Below are 16,000 nucleotides of genomic sequence, written 5' to 3'. Positions count from 1 at the left end.
ACTTTCATCTGCGTCCTGACATCAGCATCAGCCATGAACCTGAAATTTTCCCAAAGGCACTGTTCTGGTCTTCCTTAGCTAAGGTCCCAAATAACATCCACTTGCTTAAGAACTCAGAGGGAGATTTGCCTATATTATATATCCTGGTAGTCTAAGAATCTCTAACAAACTCTCCAATCTCTGTCCTACACCAGATCCCAAGGGGGCCAGTCTCAGCTCCAGATTCTATTGCTGCAGTTGGAGAACTACTCCATTTGTGGAAAGACCTACTGAGAAAAATGCCTGTCTAAATTAGGCTTTTATTGTTCCACCATCTGAGCCCCCCCAAATTAGGCTTTTATTGTTCCACCATCTGAGCCACTGGATCAGTCTTCCAGATATTACGTTACTGGCCAGCATTCCCACTTAGCCCCAATACCCTCCTTAGGTTCCGTCAGTTCCATCAGGCTAGAAATCCAGATGGACCTTGGAGCTATTACTCAACTTGTGGCAGACCTGAGCTTAAAGCATCCTCTGGTGCTGAGATGGCTGCAGCAGTCACAAGCATAGGGACATAATAATCGGTAGACTTAGAGTCTCCGGAAGGCCCACTGAGGGACAAGCACAAACAAATCAACATTATAAAGACTAAAATGAATACCTAATCACTCATTGTGCAGAAATCATGACACCTGCACAAGCATCAAGAATGTTTAGGGAAATATGACCTCACCGGATGGACAAAATAAGAAACAAGGAATTAACTATAATATAACTATTTCAAAAAGCTTGACAAACTTCTATGAAATACAGAGAACCAATTCAGAAATCTGTCACAAAAATTTAACAATGAGATTAAAATAATAAAAAAAAGTCGAACTGGAAATCCTATGGCTGAAAACTATAATAAATGAAATGAAAAATGCAATAGAGAGTATCAACAAAGGTATTGATCAAAGAATAAAGAATCAGTGAGGTTGAAAATGTGTACAATTCTTATATATCAATTTAAAACATCCAAAAAGAAAGAGTTTTGGTGATGCCCCAAATTTCCCTGAATCTAAACTCTTGGTAGCAATATATTTATTAAAATACAAGTAGTACAAGCAAATATATAGCAGAATAAGGCAAACTTTCTAAAAACAAAGGGCTAGCTGTGACTGACCTTCTAAGAAGTGACTGATATGCTAATGAGTTAGAATAATAATAATTATTGAATAAAAATTAAATTTTAATTTAGGCTTTTATTGTTCCACTTTCACCTAAATGCTTTATAACATACTCATGATATTTATGTAATTATTTCATCTTTAGAAAAAGTTTTAAAAATTAAAAACTTCTGAGGAAATATGTTAATAGACTTAATTACAAATTTTATGGGATCCTATTCTAGTGTGCTACCACAAGCTAATGTATCCCCAATGTAAAAAGATTCATCTAAATTGTTTTCTTAGAATAAAGGTATATACCTTGTAAGGCATATTCAATTGAAACATTTTTCCCATGTGTATGGCCTTTTTTTTCTTTAATCACAGACTAGGGTATCAATAAACAACTGGATCCCTTAACTTATTTATTCTCAAAACAAGTTATTCTTGGTAGATGCTTTTGAATTTTAATTTATAGCATCACTTTATCCAGTTATCTATATATACATCTTTAATTAATTTCAACTAGTATTAGTCTTAGTATTATAAAAAACTTTATAATACTAAACTAAACTAAAACTTTAATTAGTTTCAACTAGTCAATTAGTTTTAGTATTATAAAAAAGCAAAGTGTAAGGTCTTTACTGAAACAGTTTTATAGCTAAGCTAAGTATTTACTCCTGGCTGACTTAGCATTTTTTAACACTAGAATTATTACAGCTGCCATGTTCTCAATTATCTATTTATCTGTAAGAATGAGCCAAATTAAAATTACCATTTGATGAGAATATCTGGTCTTGCATGCTCAGTTTACTACTAAGAAAAAAAAAAAAGGATGGATTGGATTTTTAATTAGGTTTGCCTCCTAAGAAGCAAAATAGGAGAGGGAATGCAGTCTGCTACTATCTGATGGACGTAAATTAAAATTAATCCTCAACTACTAGCTCTCTGTGTCTTTGTGGAATCCAACTCTCCAAGTTTTAAGGAACTCATTTGTACAAGGGGAAAAGTAATCATATCTACCTTCAAAGGTTCTCTACAAGGAAATTAATTAGATAACCTCCATTAGGTGAACAAAACCCAACAAATATGAAGAGTGCCATAAATGTTAGCTATTGTGATAGTTACAGAAACTATTCCATTTCATGACTGCAACCTTACTTGGCCTTTTGTTGAAGTAAATGGCTAATACACATAGTTAACTAGTAACATAGGGGGCTCCACACCAGGTATTTATCAATATTTTCTTCAAAAGCCTGGCTAAAAGAATCAACAGGCATTGCAGATGGCTAGAGGGCTACACAATACAGGAATAGTTTCTGACATTCTGAAACTTTCCATGAAATCCTAAAAGATAGACATATTCTTCCTCAATGTAGAATTACACTCAGAAATAGTCCTTTTCTCCCAAAATGGTTTTATGAATTTTGTAACTGATTCTGGGTTTGTTGTTGTTGTTGTTTGCATCTTAACTTACACATTTCTTTCTTTTGCTTTGACCCTGAAAAGTTGAAAGTCACATTTGTGACCCCTCTGTATGGATTCTACAGGGGTAAGAAGCAGCTGTCATTACTTACTTTCACTTTCACCTCTTTTTTATTTCTTTCTTTTCTGTTTCCCATATTTTTCAGAACTCATTTTCAATTCTTCTATCTTGTTTTACCATTTATCATTATAAATTACTAAATCCTCTTTGCATTAAGGTAGAATACACAAATAATTAAATTTAGCCTCAAATACACATTAGATATAAATGATAGCATCTAAAAATACCATTTTTGACTTTGCTGATACAAACAGAATTTTCTTATATAAACATGTTTAATTTACTACTACCCTGTTTCCCCGAAAATAAGACAGTGTCTTATATTAAGTTTTGCTCCCAAAGATGCGCTAGGTCTTATTTTTAAGGGACATCTTATCTTTCCTGTAAGTAGGTCTTATTTTCAGAAGATATCTTATTTTCGGGGAAACAGAGTACGTTAAAAAAACAGCAGCACAGAGTAAGGTAATGTGTGAATAAATTGATGAAAATTAAGAGAAGCAGCAAATATATAATTAAGAGAATAAAGGAATTGACTCTTGTTAAGGGGAATAACCTTCCACAGCAGAGCTGTATTATCTTGTACCCTGGGTTGCAACGTATTACAAAAATAAAAATCAAACTTCTAAATTAAAAGCATAAAAAATGATGATGCTGTATTATTCCTTCCATTTAAATTGTATGGAAAATGAGAGAAAGGAGAAAGAGAGAGAGGAACAATAGGGTAAAACAATGGTAGAACTTTCCCCAACCCCCTAGCAAGGGCTAAACAATGGTGGAAAGCTTACTCAAGCAAAATTTCCCAAGCCAAGTTTGTCCCCATGCCAGCTGCCAAGATGTAACCCCCTGACTTGCTATAATTCCGCCCTCATGCCAAACGCCACACTATAGCCCCACTGAGCCAACTCTGTAACCCTGCCCATGGGCTAACCATCCACGTTCTGCTTCTGTGTTTGTCCGCTTGCTTGCCATACAGCAGCAAAAAAGGTATAAAAGGCAGTCTGCTTTTTCTCTTCAGGGTCGTTTGCCCTGTGGGTGGTGATCCACATGTACAGGTGTAATAAATCACCATCTGATTTATACCTGAAGTGGGTCCGAGTTTTTCTTCTAGGTGGCACATGAGTACAACATTTGTGGGGCCCCAGTGAGATTTCCACCCCCAGACCTCCACCTAGGCCCACCGCCACCCGACAGCTCCAGGGGAAGGCCTTGGAGAAACGTTCCTCCGCCCCCAGAGTCCTCGGATGTGTGGAGCCAGGGTATAGGTCTCTAAAACTTTTGAATTGGTGATTAATCAAGGACAGCTGGATGAATTTGTAAAATCTGACTAGTCTCTAAAGGATTATTTTTGGGAAACCAGACCAGTTGGACGTAACTACACAGTCTATTTCCAGATTGGGGGGGAGACTCTCTCCCCGTCCTTGGTCTCGTGGTCTTGTGGTAGACTCACAGGGGTGAGTCTTTGGGGTCTTGTGGTAGACTCACATGGGTGAATCCTCACTGTGTCTTTGTTTCTGTCTCTCTGTCTCTCAGTAGTTCCCTCTCATGTCAGTAAGATTATGTGAAACCTGACAGTCTTTTTTGTGCCCAGTATGTTGGTTTCTCTCCTTTGGACTCAGAGTGTGGATCTATTGGTCTCTCAGCCCTTCGTTTTAGGACTCACAGAAAGTGGGTCTTCATTTTGTCTGTTTTTTCTCTTTTTTAGGCTCACAGAGGGTGAGTCCTTAGTCTGTCAGGTCCTTTACTTAGGACTCACAGATGGTGGGTCTTTGGTTTGTTTGGTTGGTGTGTGTGAGTGGTTAAATTTGTGTTTGCTGTTTACAATGGTTTGTTAGAATTCCTTTCAAAGATTAGTCAATTCCAAGTTTAGGGGTCAAGATCTCTGTTTTCTTGTCTGTCAATGTGTCAATGTACAATTTGTTTTATCCCCTATGTCTCCCACTGCCCTTGACATCGCTTTCTGGGTGGGAGTTGAAAATTGCCCACTTGTGGTTGAAACCTTCTCTTTCTGACAATTAAAGAATTACTACAAAGTTTGTTATTTCTCTATTTGACTGCTAAAGAACTGTAGTTGCTATGTTACAAATAGTCTTGAGATAAAGTGCTGGCATTCAGCAGAAAACCCAAGGTTAATTACTCATTTGGAACTAAAGAAAAAAAAACAAAAAACAGTCCTCCTTACCTTTTAAAACTGCAGCCACTTGGCATTACTCTGTTTGGCACGTATTCAGCAGATACTCAGGTGGCCTCTAGGAGGGGGTCAGGCTGTGGTCCCTCTGAGGGGAGGCGCCCCCCTGGAAACATTCCAAGGTCCTCAGAGAACCTGGAGCTCCCAGGAGACCATTTTACAATCAACTCCTAAATTCACCTGTAAGTCCACCTCCAGAGGTAAGTCACTTTAACATCTATTTTTAACTAGTGTCTGCAGACATTAATTATTCACGGGTTTTTTGTGCTTATTTGTTGCGAATTGTTAGAAAAATATATAACTGTTTGTTAAATTCAATTGTTGTAATTTGTGTAGAGCCTCTGAGGGAAGACCAAAGAAACAGGAACTTTAGACAGGGACCTCAGGTTGCCAGGCTATTGACCTGTCAGAAGCTTTTAGAAGCATGAAAAGCCTCAATCCTACTGATCAGTTGGAGGCTCCCAGAAATGTGTGTTTGTACCTGTCACCAAAAACACCATTAAAATGGAAGCTGGAGTTCAATCAGCCCCCAGGGTGTTAGATCACCCACAGGCCTGTTAAAAACTATATCAGAAAGTGTACTAGTTCTAGCTTTGAGAATATGAGAGTGTGAGAGTAAATGTGAACTGAAGAGAAAAAGAAAACAAGTATACAAGAGTTTAAAAGGATTCCCTAGAACTCAGCATTCTATGCCTTGAGACACCTGGTTCTAGTTCTTGCCAGCAATTAGAGGTTTCTTCCTCTGTATTGTTAGTATAATGTTTGTTTTAATTCACTGTTTTCCTGCAACATTCTGGTTCCCTGATGAAAGTGCTTCCCAGCATTCCCTGGGGAGCCATTCCCTAAGAGCCCTCCCGTACTAATTACATGGATGTGAGGACCCCAGAAGGGTGACAGGAAGGTCCTATGGTGGTCCTCTGTGATGGCAGCCCACCAATAGAGGAATGAACATGTAGGGGAAGAGCAGGCTCTGACAATGAATCTACTTTTGCTAATTCCATCTCTGAAGTTAAAGGTCAAATACAACCCCCTGTGCATCCCACAACTTCCTTACCTCTCGAAAATGAAGTTTAACTACCCTCCTCCACAGATCATATGGAATTTTAAGGTTACGTTAAACACCTAACTCCTTTAAAGGCAAGACAAAGGTTAAAGAAATCTAAAATATTTGTAAAATGTCTGTGCAGGTTAAAGTTTACATGTAATCCAGTTAACTATGTATTTCCTTTAACTTTCATTGGAAAGATAACATGTCTATGAGTATTGCTAACCTAACTCCAAACAGAACAGAAAACAGTTATGTGGAACTAGGCTAGTTTGTAATGGCATTTTGTTTAAAATATTGTTGATTCTTTCTGTTTTCCAAAAGTCAAGAAAACCATTTTCTGTCTTTTGAGCCATTTATAGCTTTTCAAGTATGCACTTATGAACAGAGTTTGAAAGATGTATTTTTCTCTCTCCTTAATTTCTCTAAAACTTAAAAGCCATTTGTAAGTATTTTTAATTCCTGAAAATACAGTTATTTGCATAAGTTCAATAAGAATCTGTTTTGTTTTATAGAATAATGACAACACTGGTTAATTTACCAAGGCTTTGTCTGGAATAGCATTTCCAGAGGTGTCCAGACTACACTAAGGAATTAAGATTGACTTTGTAAAGCCAAAAAGTTTTCCTTTGGAAAACTGGCCAGATACCTGTCAGTAACATTTCCTGATCTGTGGTAAGTAACGAAGGTCGCTTGCTGATGGGTCCAGGAATCAAAATATGCTTGGGGACCTCAGGAGAAAAAGAATTTACCCAATGCATACAGGTATCAAATAGCACAGATGAAACCTGGGCTCGTGAAAGGCTTCAAGTCCAACTGAGATTCCTTATAAAAGATACCAATAAAGCCAACTTTAAAACAGAGCCTAAATGACTAATAATTATCCTTACTGCACTCTATGTAAATAATCAGACCCAGTATACTGAAGGTACAATTTATTTTGGCAACTAAGTTGGTTTTGCTATATATATATTTTTTAGTAAAGAGAACGATTAGAGAGAGAGAAATGATTCAAAAGTGCTGTGACCCACCTGTATTAAATCTCAGCCTTGTCTGTAATGTCAACTCATAAAATGAGACATAACTGTTTTACTAAACTAATCTGTTAAATGGGGCTAAGAGACTGGTCAAAAAGTGTAGAATTATATACAGTGGTTATATTTAACTGTAACACTTCACTCTACTGTGCCTAATCCATATACTCTGCTGAGTTTACTGCTAGCAGAAGCTAAGTGACCTACTTGCTTGGACTTAAAGAATAACATCTAGAGACAGTCAACATGCCCTGCTCTGGCCACATAGAGCTGGATGGTCAATGTATGGCTGAAGCCTGAGGAAACTCCTTGAGGGACTTGTCTTAATTGAACTTTTGAAAGAGGGGGAAATGTCACAGACAAAAGTATTTAGCCCACCACCACAGTATTATTAAGGCCTGAGTAGAAAACCCAAGAAGAGTCACAGTCCCTAAAACCTCAGTGCTAAAATATTAGCACCTAAGCTGATACTGAGACCCTAAATCAACTCCTTGGACATTAGATGGCTGGCAAGTATGTTAAAGTGTGTGACAGTGTGTAGGTGTGGTATGACTGAGAAAACTCTGAGGGTGGAGTTAAACCTCCCTTCACAGGGTCTAGGAGAGTGTTAGTTTGCCTCCTATGGCTAAGTGGCAGTTTGAGTAAAAATCGAGGCTGCCCTGGTTAAAAATTAAGTTACAATTGTATACATGTGAGTACTTAGAATATAACCGAGATGAGTAACAATAAGTGAGGCTTCGCCCCCCTGACCCCCCATCCATGAGGTGAAACAAATGTGTAAATGTGCTCTTCTTCCCTGCTCCAACTTTGTCCCCTGGTTATTAAGTCTTTGCTGCAGTTTTTGTCTAGGAAGGGAAATAAGGTGTGTGCTCTTTAGTCAGGGTGGAGCCATACAAACTGCTTTATTCATAACCTTGCTGAAGCTCAGAGAGTTTGTGCCTAGAGATAGGAGTCTGATACATACCAACTATCAGCCCCTTCCCAGCGACATAGATGAATCAAGGATTTTATTCCCAAAGTGACCAGTGGGGAATGTAGTACCCAGCCAAAGGACCCCTAAAGGCCACTAACTTTCTCAGCCTGAGTCCCCACACATCTCAACCTTGGGTTAATTCCTCAGACAGTTTTCAGAGTAGAACAAGGAAGTGCCCTGAGTTCCCAAAAGACTCCTAGCCACAGGTAAAACAATGATAGAACTTACCCCAACCCCCTAGCAATGGCTAAACAATGGTGGAAAGCTTACTCAAGCAAAATTTCCTAAGCCAAGTTTGTCCCCATGCCAGCTGCCACGATGTAAGCCCCTGACTTGCTGTAACCCTGCCCTTGTGCCAACCACCACGCTGCAGCCCCCTTGAGCCAACTCTGTAACCCCATCCCTGGGCTAATTGGCCACGTTCTGCTTTTGTGTTTGTTCACTTGCTTGCCACATAGCAACAAAAAAAGGTATAAAAGGCAGCCTGATTTTCTCTTCGGGGCCATTTGCCCTTTGGGTGGTGACCCGCCTGTGCAGGTGTAATAAATCACCATCTGATTTATACCTGAAGTGGGGTCTGAGTTTTTCTTCTAGGTGGCACACGAGTATAACATTTACCATAGCGCATCTATCCTATGGCAAGTATTAACTAAGAAAGTTGATTTATTATCTTTCTTTACTTTTTAAAAATGTACCAAAAGATAAACTGGCATAGTTTTGAATGTATTGCATTCAGAAATTTCTCAATTAATAAATTATGCTCATTATGACCATTAAAATAAGAAACAAACCTACAAGAAGCAAATACATCAGCATGCTGGACTCTTTGCCAAACCAATGCACATGCAATGGAATTATAAGTAAGGGGAAAATCTGTCCAGGCTTGGTGGCTCACAGCTGCAATATTGGAAATGTGGGATGCCCACACTAGTGGATCATGTGAGGTCAGGAGTTTGAGAACAGCCTGAGCAAAACTGAAGCCTTGTCACTACAAAAAATATAAAAATTATCTGGGCCTGGTAGTTCATGCCTGTGAAGCTACAGAAGAGGCTGAGGAAGGGATATAACTTGAGTCCAGGAGTTTGAAGTTACAAGGCACAATAATGATATCACTGCACTCTAGCTGAGGGCAACAGAGCAATACTCTGCCTCAAAACAAACAAACAAACAAACAAAACCAAGGCTTACAATCTAATCAGTTAAAAACTCCATTTTGTTAAAAAACAGAGAAAGCTAAATCTCTTTCTTTACCAATATAAAGCCCAGAATCGAACATTTAGAAAAATAGCATACAATTTCCATTTGGGGGCCAAAGCATTGTTCAAATAAAACTGAGTCAGTTCATTTTTTTAAAGCGTGGTGAATTATACCCAGAATATTGAAAGGTAGGATTTTTTTAATGTTTAAAGTTTTATTTTATGTTTATATTTTTTTGTAAGAGACTTCCTAATTCTCACTCAAAAATATAGAGAAATACATAAATCTAAAATGTTTTCTGAAACACTAATTCCAAGGACTATACCTATTTTAGGTGGTATATAAACATTTCATACAGAGGGGCTTCTTCCCCATCAAGTCAGTAAGTAACTACTTCAACAAAGTTCTGCTATAATTAAATTTTCATATTATGTCTAGAAAGTAAGAGATGTATTTGAGCAACTCTGAGACTTTAATTACCAGTTCTAATTTATACTATCATGTAGTATCACTAAACTTTAGTTAATACTTTTCAAACTGTTTTTATTATAAATTCTAAGGATCTAACTTTCAGAACTCCAAATTCCTTGTATTTATTTGGACTTCATGAAGTGGAAGTAGAAAAAAGGAAGATATAAAATGAAAACATATCTTAGTTTACTTTACTATTGTAAATTATTTATTGTTTATATTAAGGTGTATCACCCTTATCATTACAGCTATTTCTCTTATTCCTTAAATTGAAAAATTTCTAAGTAATAGAAAAACAAGGTTCACAAAGAGATAAATTCTAAGATCAATCTAACATACCTTAGAGCATAGATATGCAAGGGGAATCCTCATGGAATTTGTTGCAACATTAATCTAATTAAAATTTCATAAGCATGATATTAAAAAAAGTAATACAAAAATTTCAGTGGGCCATTTAAGCCCATTCCAAGGAAGTGAGGAGTAATCATTATCATCATGATAATAGCTAAGATTTACTTACAAGCATTCTATTTCCCAGGCACTGTACTCTTTAGTTGTCCAAGTAAAACCTTTGCCATCATAAAATAGATATATCAGTTCACTAATTGTTCCTCTCATCAAGTGTCACAATTTGTACTGATTTTGTGCTTATCAAGGAAACTTTAAATTATGTTCTGGCCTAAAATGCAGATCTATCTGAAGAAAAAAAATGTCAAAATGATGATCAGAAGAAATTCAAGTATTCCACTTCACAGGATGGGGATGTCTCCTGGGAAATATAGAAAATGGCTTTGATGATGATATGATTTGTCATCTAGAAATATCCACGGGGAATAAATGTGCTGAGTAGGCTTGTCACTGGTACAATAAATTCTTACAATTAATTAACTATTTGTCACTCTGCTGTCTATCTGAGTTATGTGTGTATTTTCATTACCCACCCACAGACACTGGAGGATGGACACTGGGGCTTCACAGTTCTTATTGCTACGACTTCCATAAACTAAAGTACTAAAATAAAAAATTATAAACATTTTCACTTAAGAAAATACTAAATTTACACAGATTTTTCTAAAAGGTTTACAATAAGGAATCAGACATAGAAAGGACAATCTCTTCAACAACTCAATGTTAGGAAAATGGAGTATCTGTGTGTAAAAGGAAAAGGTTAGACCCTTTCCTTATAGCATATAGAAAAATTAATTTAAAATGGATTTAAGATCTAAATGTAAGACCAGAAACTATAACTGATAGTTATAGTTAGAAGAAAACGTGGGAAAAGTGTCATAATATTGAGTTTGGCAATGATTTATTGGCTATGAAGCCAAAAATACAGCTAACAGAAATAAGAACACCCAAATAGGACTACCTATAACTTAAAAGCCTTTTGTTCATTAAAGGACACAATGAACAGAATGAAAAGGTAACGTATGGAATGGAAGAAAATATTTGTAAATCATATATCTAATAAAGATTTAATACCAGAATATATAAAGAATTCCTACAACTCAACAACTATCAATGTAAATCAAATAACTCATTTTAAAAAATGAGCAGAAGACTTGAATAGATGTTTCTCCAAAGATCACTTAGAAATGGCCGCTAACATATAAAAATCATCATATACGAATCATCATAGAAACATCATAGAAACATAAATAAAAATGACAATAGTATATGCACCTCACAATCATTGTTGCAAACAACCATATTAAAATACATATAAGAAAAAATCCAGAAAATAACAAATATTGACCAGATGCAGAGAAGTTGGAAACCTTATACAGGTACACAAAATGGTGAACTTGCAAATGGTGTAACTGCTAGAGATGACAGTATCTAGGCTCCTAAAGAAAAACATCGAACTACCATATAATCCAACAATCCCACTTATGGGTATATACGAAAGAGCTAAAAACATGGTCTGGATGAGGTATTTTAATACATATGTTCATAGCAATTTTATTCATAATAGCCAATAGGTACAAGCAATCCAAATGTCCATTGAGGAATAAATAGATAAACAAAATGTGTATAGAATTCATCTCAGCCTTATAAAACATCCCTGTCACATGCTAGAATATGAATGAAGCATGAGGTTATTATGCTAAGTGGAATAAGCCAATCACAAAATGAGAGATACTGCCTATTTACACTTTTGTGATATATTTAAAGTAGTCAAATTAATAGTTATAGGAAGTATAAAGGATATTACCAGAGTTTGGGGGTCAGAGCAGGAAAGGGGAGTATAGAATTTTAGTTGTGCAAAATGAAAAATTCTGAAAAATCCTTTTTAAAACAATGCAAATATCCTTAACACTACTGAATTATACACTTAAAAATCCTTAACATAAGTTATTATATATATATATACGTATTATATAGGTATATGTATACAAATATATATATATATACACAAGAAAATCATCAGGCATGTATGTGCCTTTATGCTTATAATACTGGAAAAATTTTATTTAATTCTTTCAAAATCAATATAAGATAGATGGCTATAGTCCAATTTTATTTATTTCTTTATTTATGTATTTATTTTGAGACAGAGTCTCACTATGTTGCCCTCAGTAGAGTGCCGTGGCATCACAAATCACAGAAACCTCAAACTCTTAGGCTCAAGCGATTCTCTTGCCTCAGCCTCCCTAGTGGCTGGGACTACAGGCACCCACCACAATGCCTAGCTATTTTTAGAGATGAGGTCTCCCTCTGGCTCAGACTGGTCTCTAACCTGAATGTTCAGGCCATCTACCTACCTTGGCCTTCTAAGTGCTGTGATTACAGGCGTGAGCCACCGTGCCCTGCCCTTTAGTCCAATTTTAATGATGAGGAAGTTTGATCCTAGGCGTTAAATATCTTGCCCCAAGGTCGAAGAGCTACAATGGGATAAAAATCTGTGTGTCCGAATTCATAATCTGTGATTGTTCTGTAACCCAATGGTACCATTCATTGACTATTTATATTTTTATTGCCTTGGATGCTTTATATAATGTAATTTTCACAACAATATTATAAATTGTATTAGCTCTTATCAAAAAATGGTGAAACTAATGGAAAAAATTAAGCTGTTTTCCCAAGTTCACATTTAAATCCAATAATGTTATAAAAAGTCAAAGCTGCTTTCACAATGATTCTCACAGGACCTCCAAGAGCTGCTATTTCCTATTCATATCATCATATCCATGTAAGAGACATTAAATATTAAAATATTATAAATTCTTATGAAATTTTACTTTTGTTTTGCTATTTTCTGTTTCAGTTACATAGATTTCATTTTGATATGAGGAAATTATATCATGATTGCTTGTATAAAATGTCCATTCAATAAAATGCATCAAGTACCTACTATATAAGTGGAGTTACAGCAGTAAAAAAATAAATTTCTTATATTCCTAGAGATTAAATTCTAGCAGGAAATTGACAAGAAAACATTAGATAATGCTTTGAAGGAAAACAAGACAGAAGAGCTGGAAGTCCAAAAGGGCGTCCTCATTTTTACCCATGCAGTCAGAGAAAGCCTGTCTCAATAAGTGACATGAAAGCAACTAAAATTTAAGCATAATTCTATTTTGTTCAAATGCAATCAGCTATTATTTTGATAAAGGTTAAGTGTACACAAGCTACTTCTTTTTTTTTTTTTTTTTGAGACACAGCCTCAAGCTATCGCCCTGGGTAGAATGCCGTGGCATCACAGCTCACAGCAACCTCCAACTCCTGGGCTTAAGCAATTCTCTTGCCTCAGCCTCCCAAGTAGCTGGGACTACAGGCGCCCATTACAGCTTTCGGCTATTTTTTGGTTGTAGTTGTTATTGTTTGGCAGGCCCAGGCTGGATTCAAACCCGCCAGCTCTGGTGTATGTGGCTGGCGCCTTAGCCACTTGAGCTACAAGTGCTGAGCCAACATAAGCTACTGCTATAAAAATAAACCAGGTACTGTGTGATTGATATTTTATGCATAAAGGTTGATAACTCCCTCCTCTGTAGGACAATTCATGTGACATTAAAAGGTTCAGTTTATGAACTGTATCAACACAACCCTTACAAAAAGCATGTGCTTTTCTTATAGGAAAATAACATATATTTTAACCAGTGCCTATTGCATTTTTTCAACATGTAATTGCTAAGTTTAGCTATCCATTTGAAACTTCTAACAATATAGTAATGGGAATATTTTGCTTGAGAGAAGAAGATTGACAGTGGTGATAGACAGCTATCACTCCAAAAATCAACAGAAGACACAGAACAAATGCCTAACAGAAAAATTAAGTAATGATGGAAGGGTCGATTAGGGTAATTAGGGGTGAAATAATAAAGATACTTCAATAATTCTTTATAGCATCAGAGTGTTAGAGAACAACAATTTAAAAAATCATCACAGCTATATCAGTGTCAACTATATCACTTTCAGCCGTGTTCAGCGCACACTATTGAAAAGGCAGAGGGGCGTGTCACATACTTTACAATGATTAATTATACACAGAGGGTGTCAAAAATGGATACATATTTTAAAAAAGGAAAAAACCTGTATTAAATTTGGAATATAGAAATCACGTTTGACTTCTGTAGTTATAAAAAGGCTGAAAATGATTCGCACTCATTTTTCGTTATCAGTATAAATTGAGTATTACAATTTTAATAGTTTTTTCCTTTCTTAAGATGTGTAACCATTTTTTCATACCCTCTGTATATATTGTTTAAAATTAATCTTAATGTGATTGTAAAAAGTAAGCTCTAGCTATCTAGACATAACACTTGGAGAAATTACACATATCCTGTACTAGCCAGGCTGCTTTTTGAGCATTTCAGGGCTACAAAGTCAAGGTGAATGCTTAAATCATGGATTTCTTATATACAGCACTTTGAGGATTCGTTGACGACTCCATCAAAGAATGCTAAACAATAACATCTTCTCACATTAATATTTCGCTTTATGTGAAGAAACTCCCCAAATCTTCACAAATGTCCAATCAGGCTACCTACATTGGGAAAGGAGTAAGCTAAATTATAAAGAAGATACCATCTTAAAATATATGTTTAATCTTACGATTGAAATTATCATCTCAAATTCAAATTATAGTTATAAAAAAATATATAAGTCAATAAAATCAATTACTCTGTAAGATCTTCTATCTTTTTTTCCACTAGAGTCGGGGGCACATTGGAAACAATGACTTGCATATCCAGCTGATTCACCACAGAGACCTGCAAGAAGAAAAACCAGAATTCATTCCATGTTTACTAAAAGTTCCGTAATCCAAAAATAGCATTATTTTTCCCTACTGTACATAGGCACAGTGGTTTCTCATTTTTTAATTCAGGTGCAAATGAATTTTTTTATTATAAAGTCTCAACTAGGTGTCAGAGACCAAGTGGGGCAGAATGACAATGAGAAACTCTTTGCTATTGACCTAGAAGGCAAGAATCCTAAGTGATTTTGGCCTATTTTTGATTTACTGTTTGTTTGTTTTCTTGGTTTTATACTAAGATGTAGAATTTTTGTTTCTTTCTTAATTTGGCTATCAAAGGACATTCAGAACAATGGAAAACGTGTGTTTTAGATTTTATAAGTCTCAAAAGATCCTTTCATTTATGGTTACTAAGAATCCGAGATATTAATGGTCAGAATAATACATTCAATGGGGTCATCGTATATAGTTCTTCTGTCAACTTTAAATTTGTATAGGCAAAGAAATATGAACATAGAAATTTGAATATGGGTTAAAATGAGCTAATTTAAAAGCTGTTGATGACTACTTCCTATTTGTTTAACATTTACAGAATCCCTTCTATTGTTGTGTTATTGTTATTCCTTCAGTTATGTGAGAAAAGAAGAAAAATAATAGCATTTGTTCTTTGCTGATGACTTATGTTCCTCAGTATTCTATAGTTTTTAATTCATTTAAATCTAAGAACAACTATATCACATAGTTATTAGTGTCATTCCCATTTTTAAATAAGAAAACATAAAGAGGTTTAATAACTTTGTTTAGGCTAGCTGCCCCAAGAGCTGTGCTCCTTACTTACTATTATACAATACTGACCCATCTACTGCCCTGGATGCATATGTACAAACTGCTTAAAATAGTATCTGTTCATATGCACCAGAATGATGAGTAGAATACTTTGGATCAGGTTTATTATCACCATATCTTAATACAATTTGCGGTAGGAAATAATTTCATGTTGCCTTGCTTCATTACAGGCTTCAAGTTGTCTACATATAGAGCCCTTATCAGATGCCTGGGGAAACCAGGCTGGTAACTTAAACCAGTGCAGCACTGAAAAGTATGAAATGCCAGGGAGATGTGGATGTGAAGCAAATCAGAGAGTGCACTGCTCATATAAAGACATCAGCTACTGCTCAGCTCCAGTCAACACGGCAAGATAAGAAAAGTACACATTTGTGATCATTCA

General features: G+C 35.9%; 1 protein-coding gene across 1 annotated transcript in view; it reads right to left on the bottom strand.

Moving 5' to 3' along the window:
* The window catches only part of LOC128581091 (protocadherin-15-like), a 724,065-nt gene that overhangs the window by 28,644 nt on the left and 679,421 nt on the right, over window positions 1-16,000 (bottom strand). Inside the window, exon 29 of the mRNA XM_053583500.1 lies at window positions 14,700-14,788. Coding sequence (XP_053439475.1) covers window positions 14,700-14,788 — 89 coding nt within the window. The remainder of the gene's footprint in view (window positions 1-14,699; window positions 14,789-16,000) is intronic.

Source organism: Nycticebus coucang, chromosome 3 (assembly GCF_027406575.1).
Source record: "Nycticebus coucang isolate mNycCou1 chromosome 3, mNycCou1.pri, whole genome shotgun sequence".
NCBI classification, from domain to species: Eukaryota; Metazoa; Chordata; class Mammalia; order Primates; family Lorisidae; genus Nycticebus; species Nycticebus coucang.
This window is presented reverse-complemented; position numbering and strand designations above follow the sequence as displayed.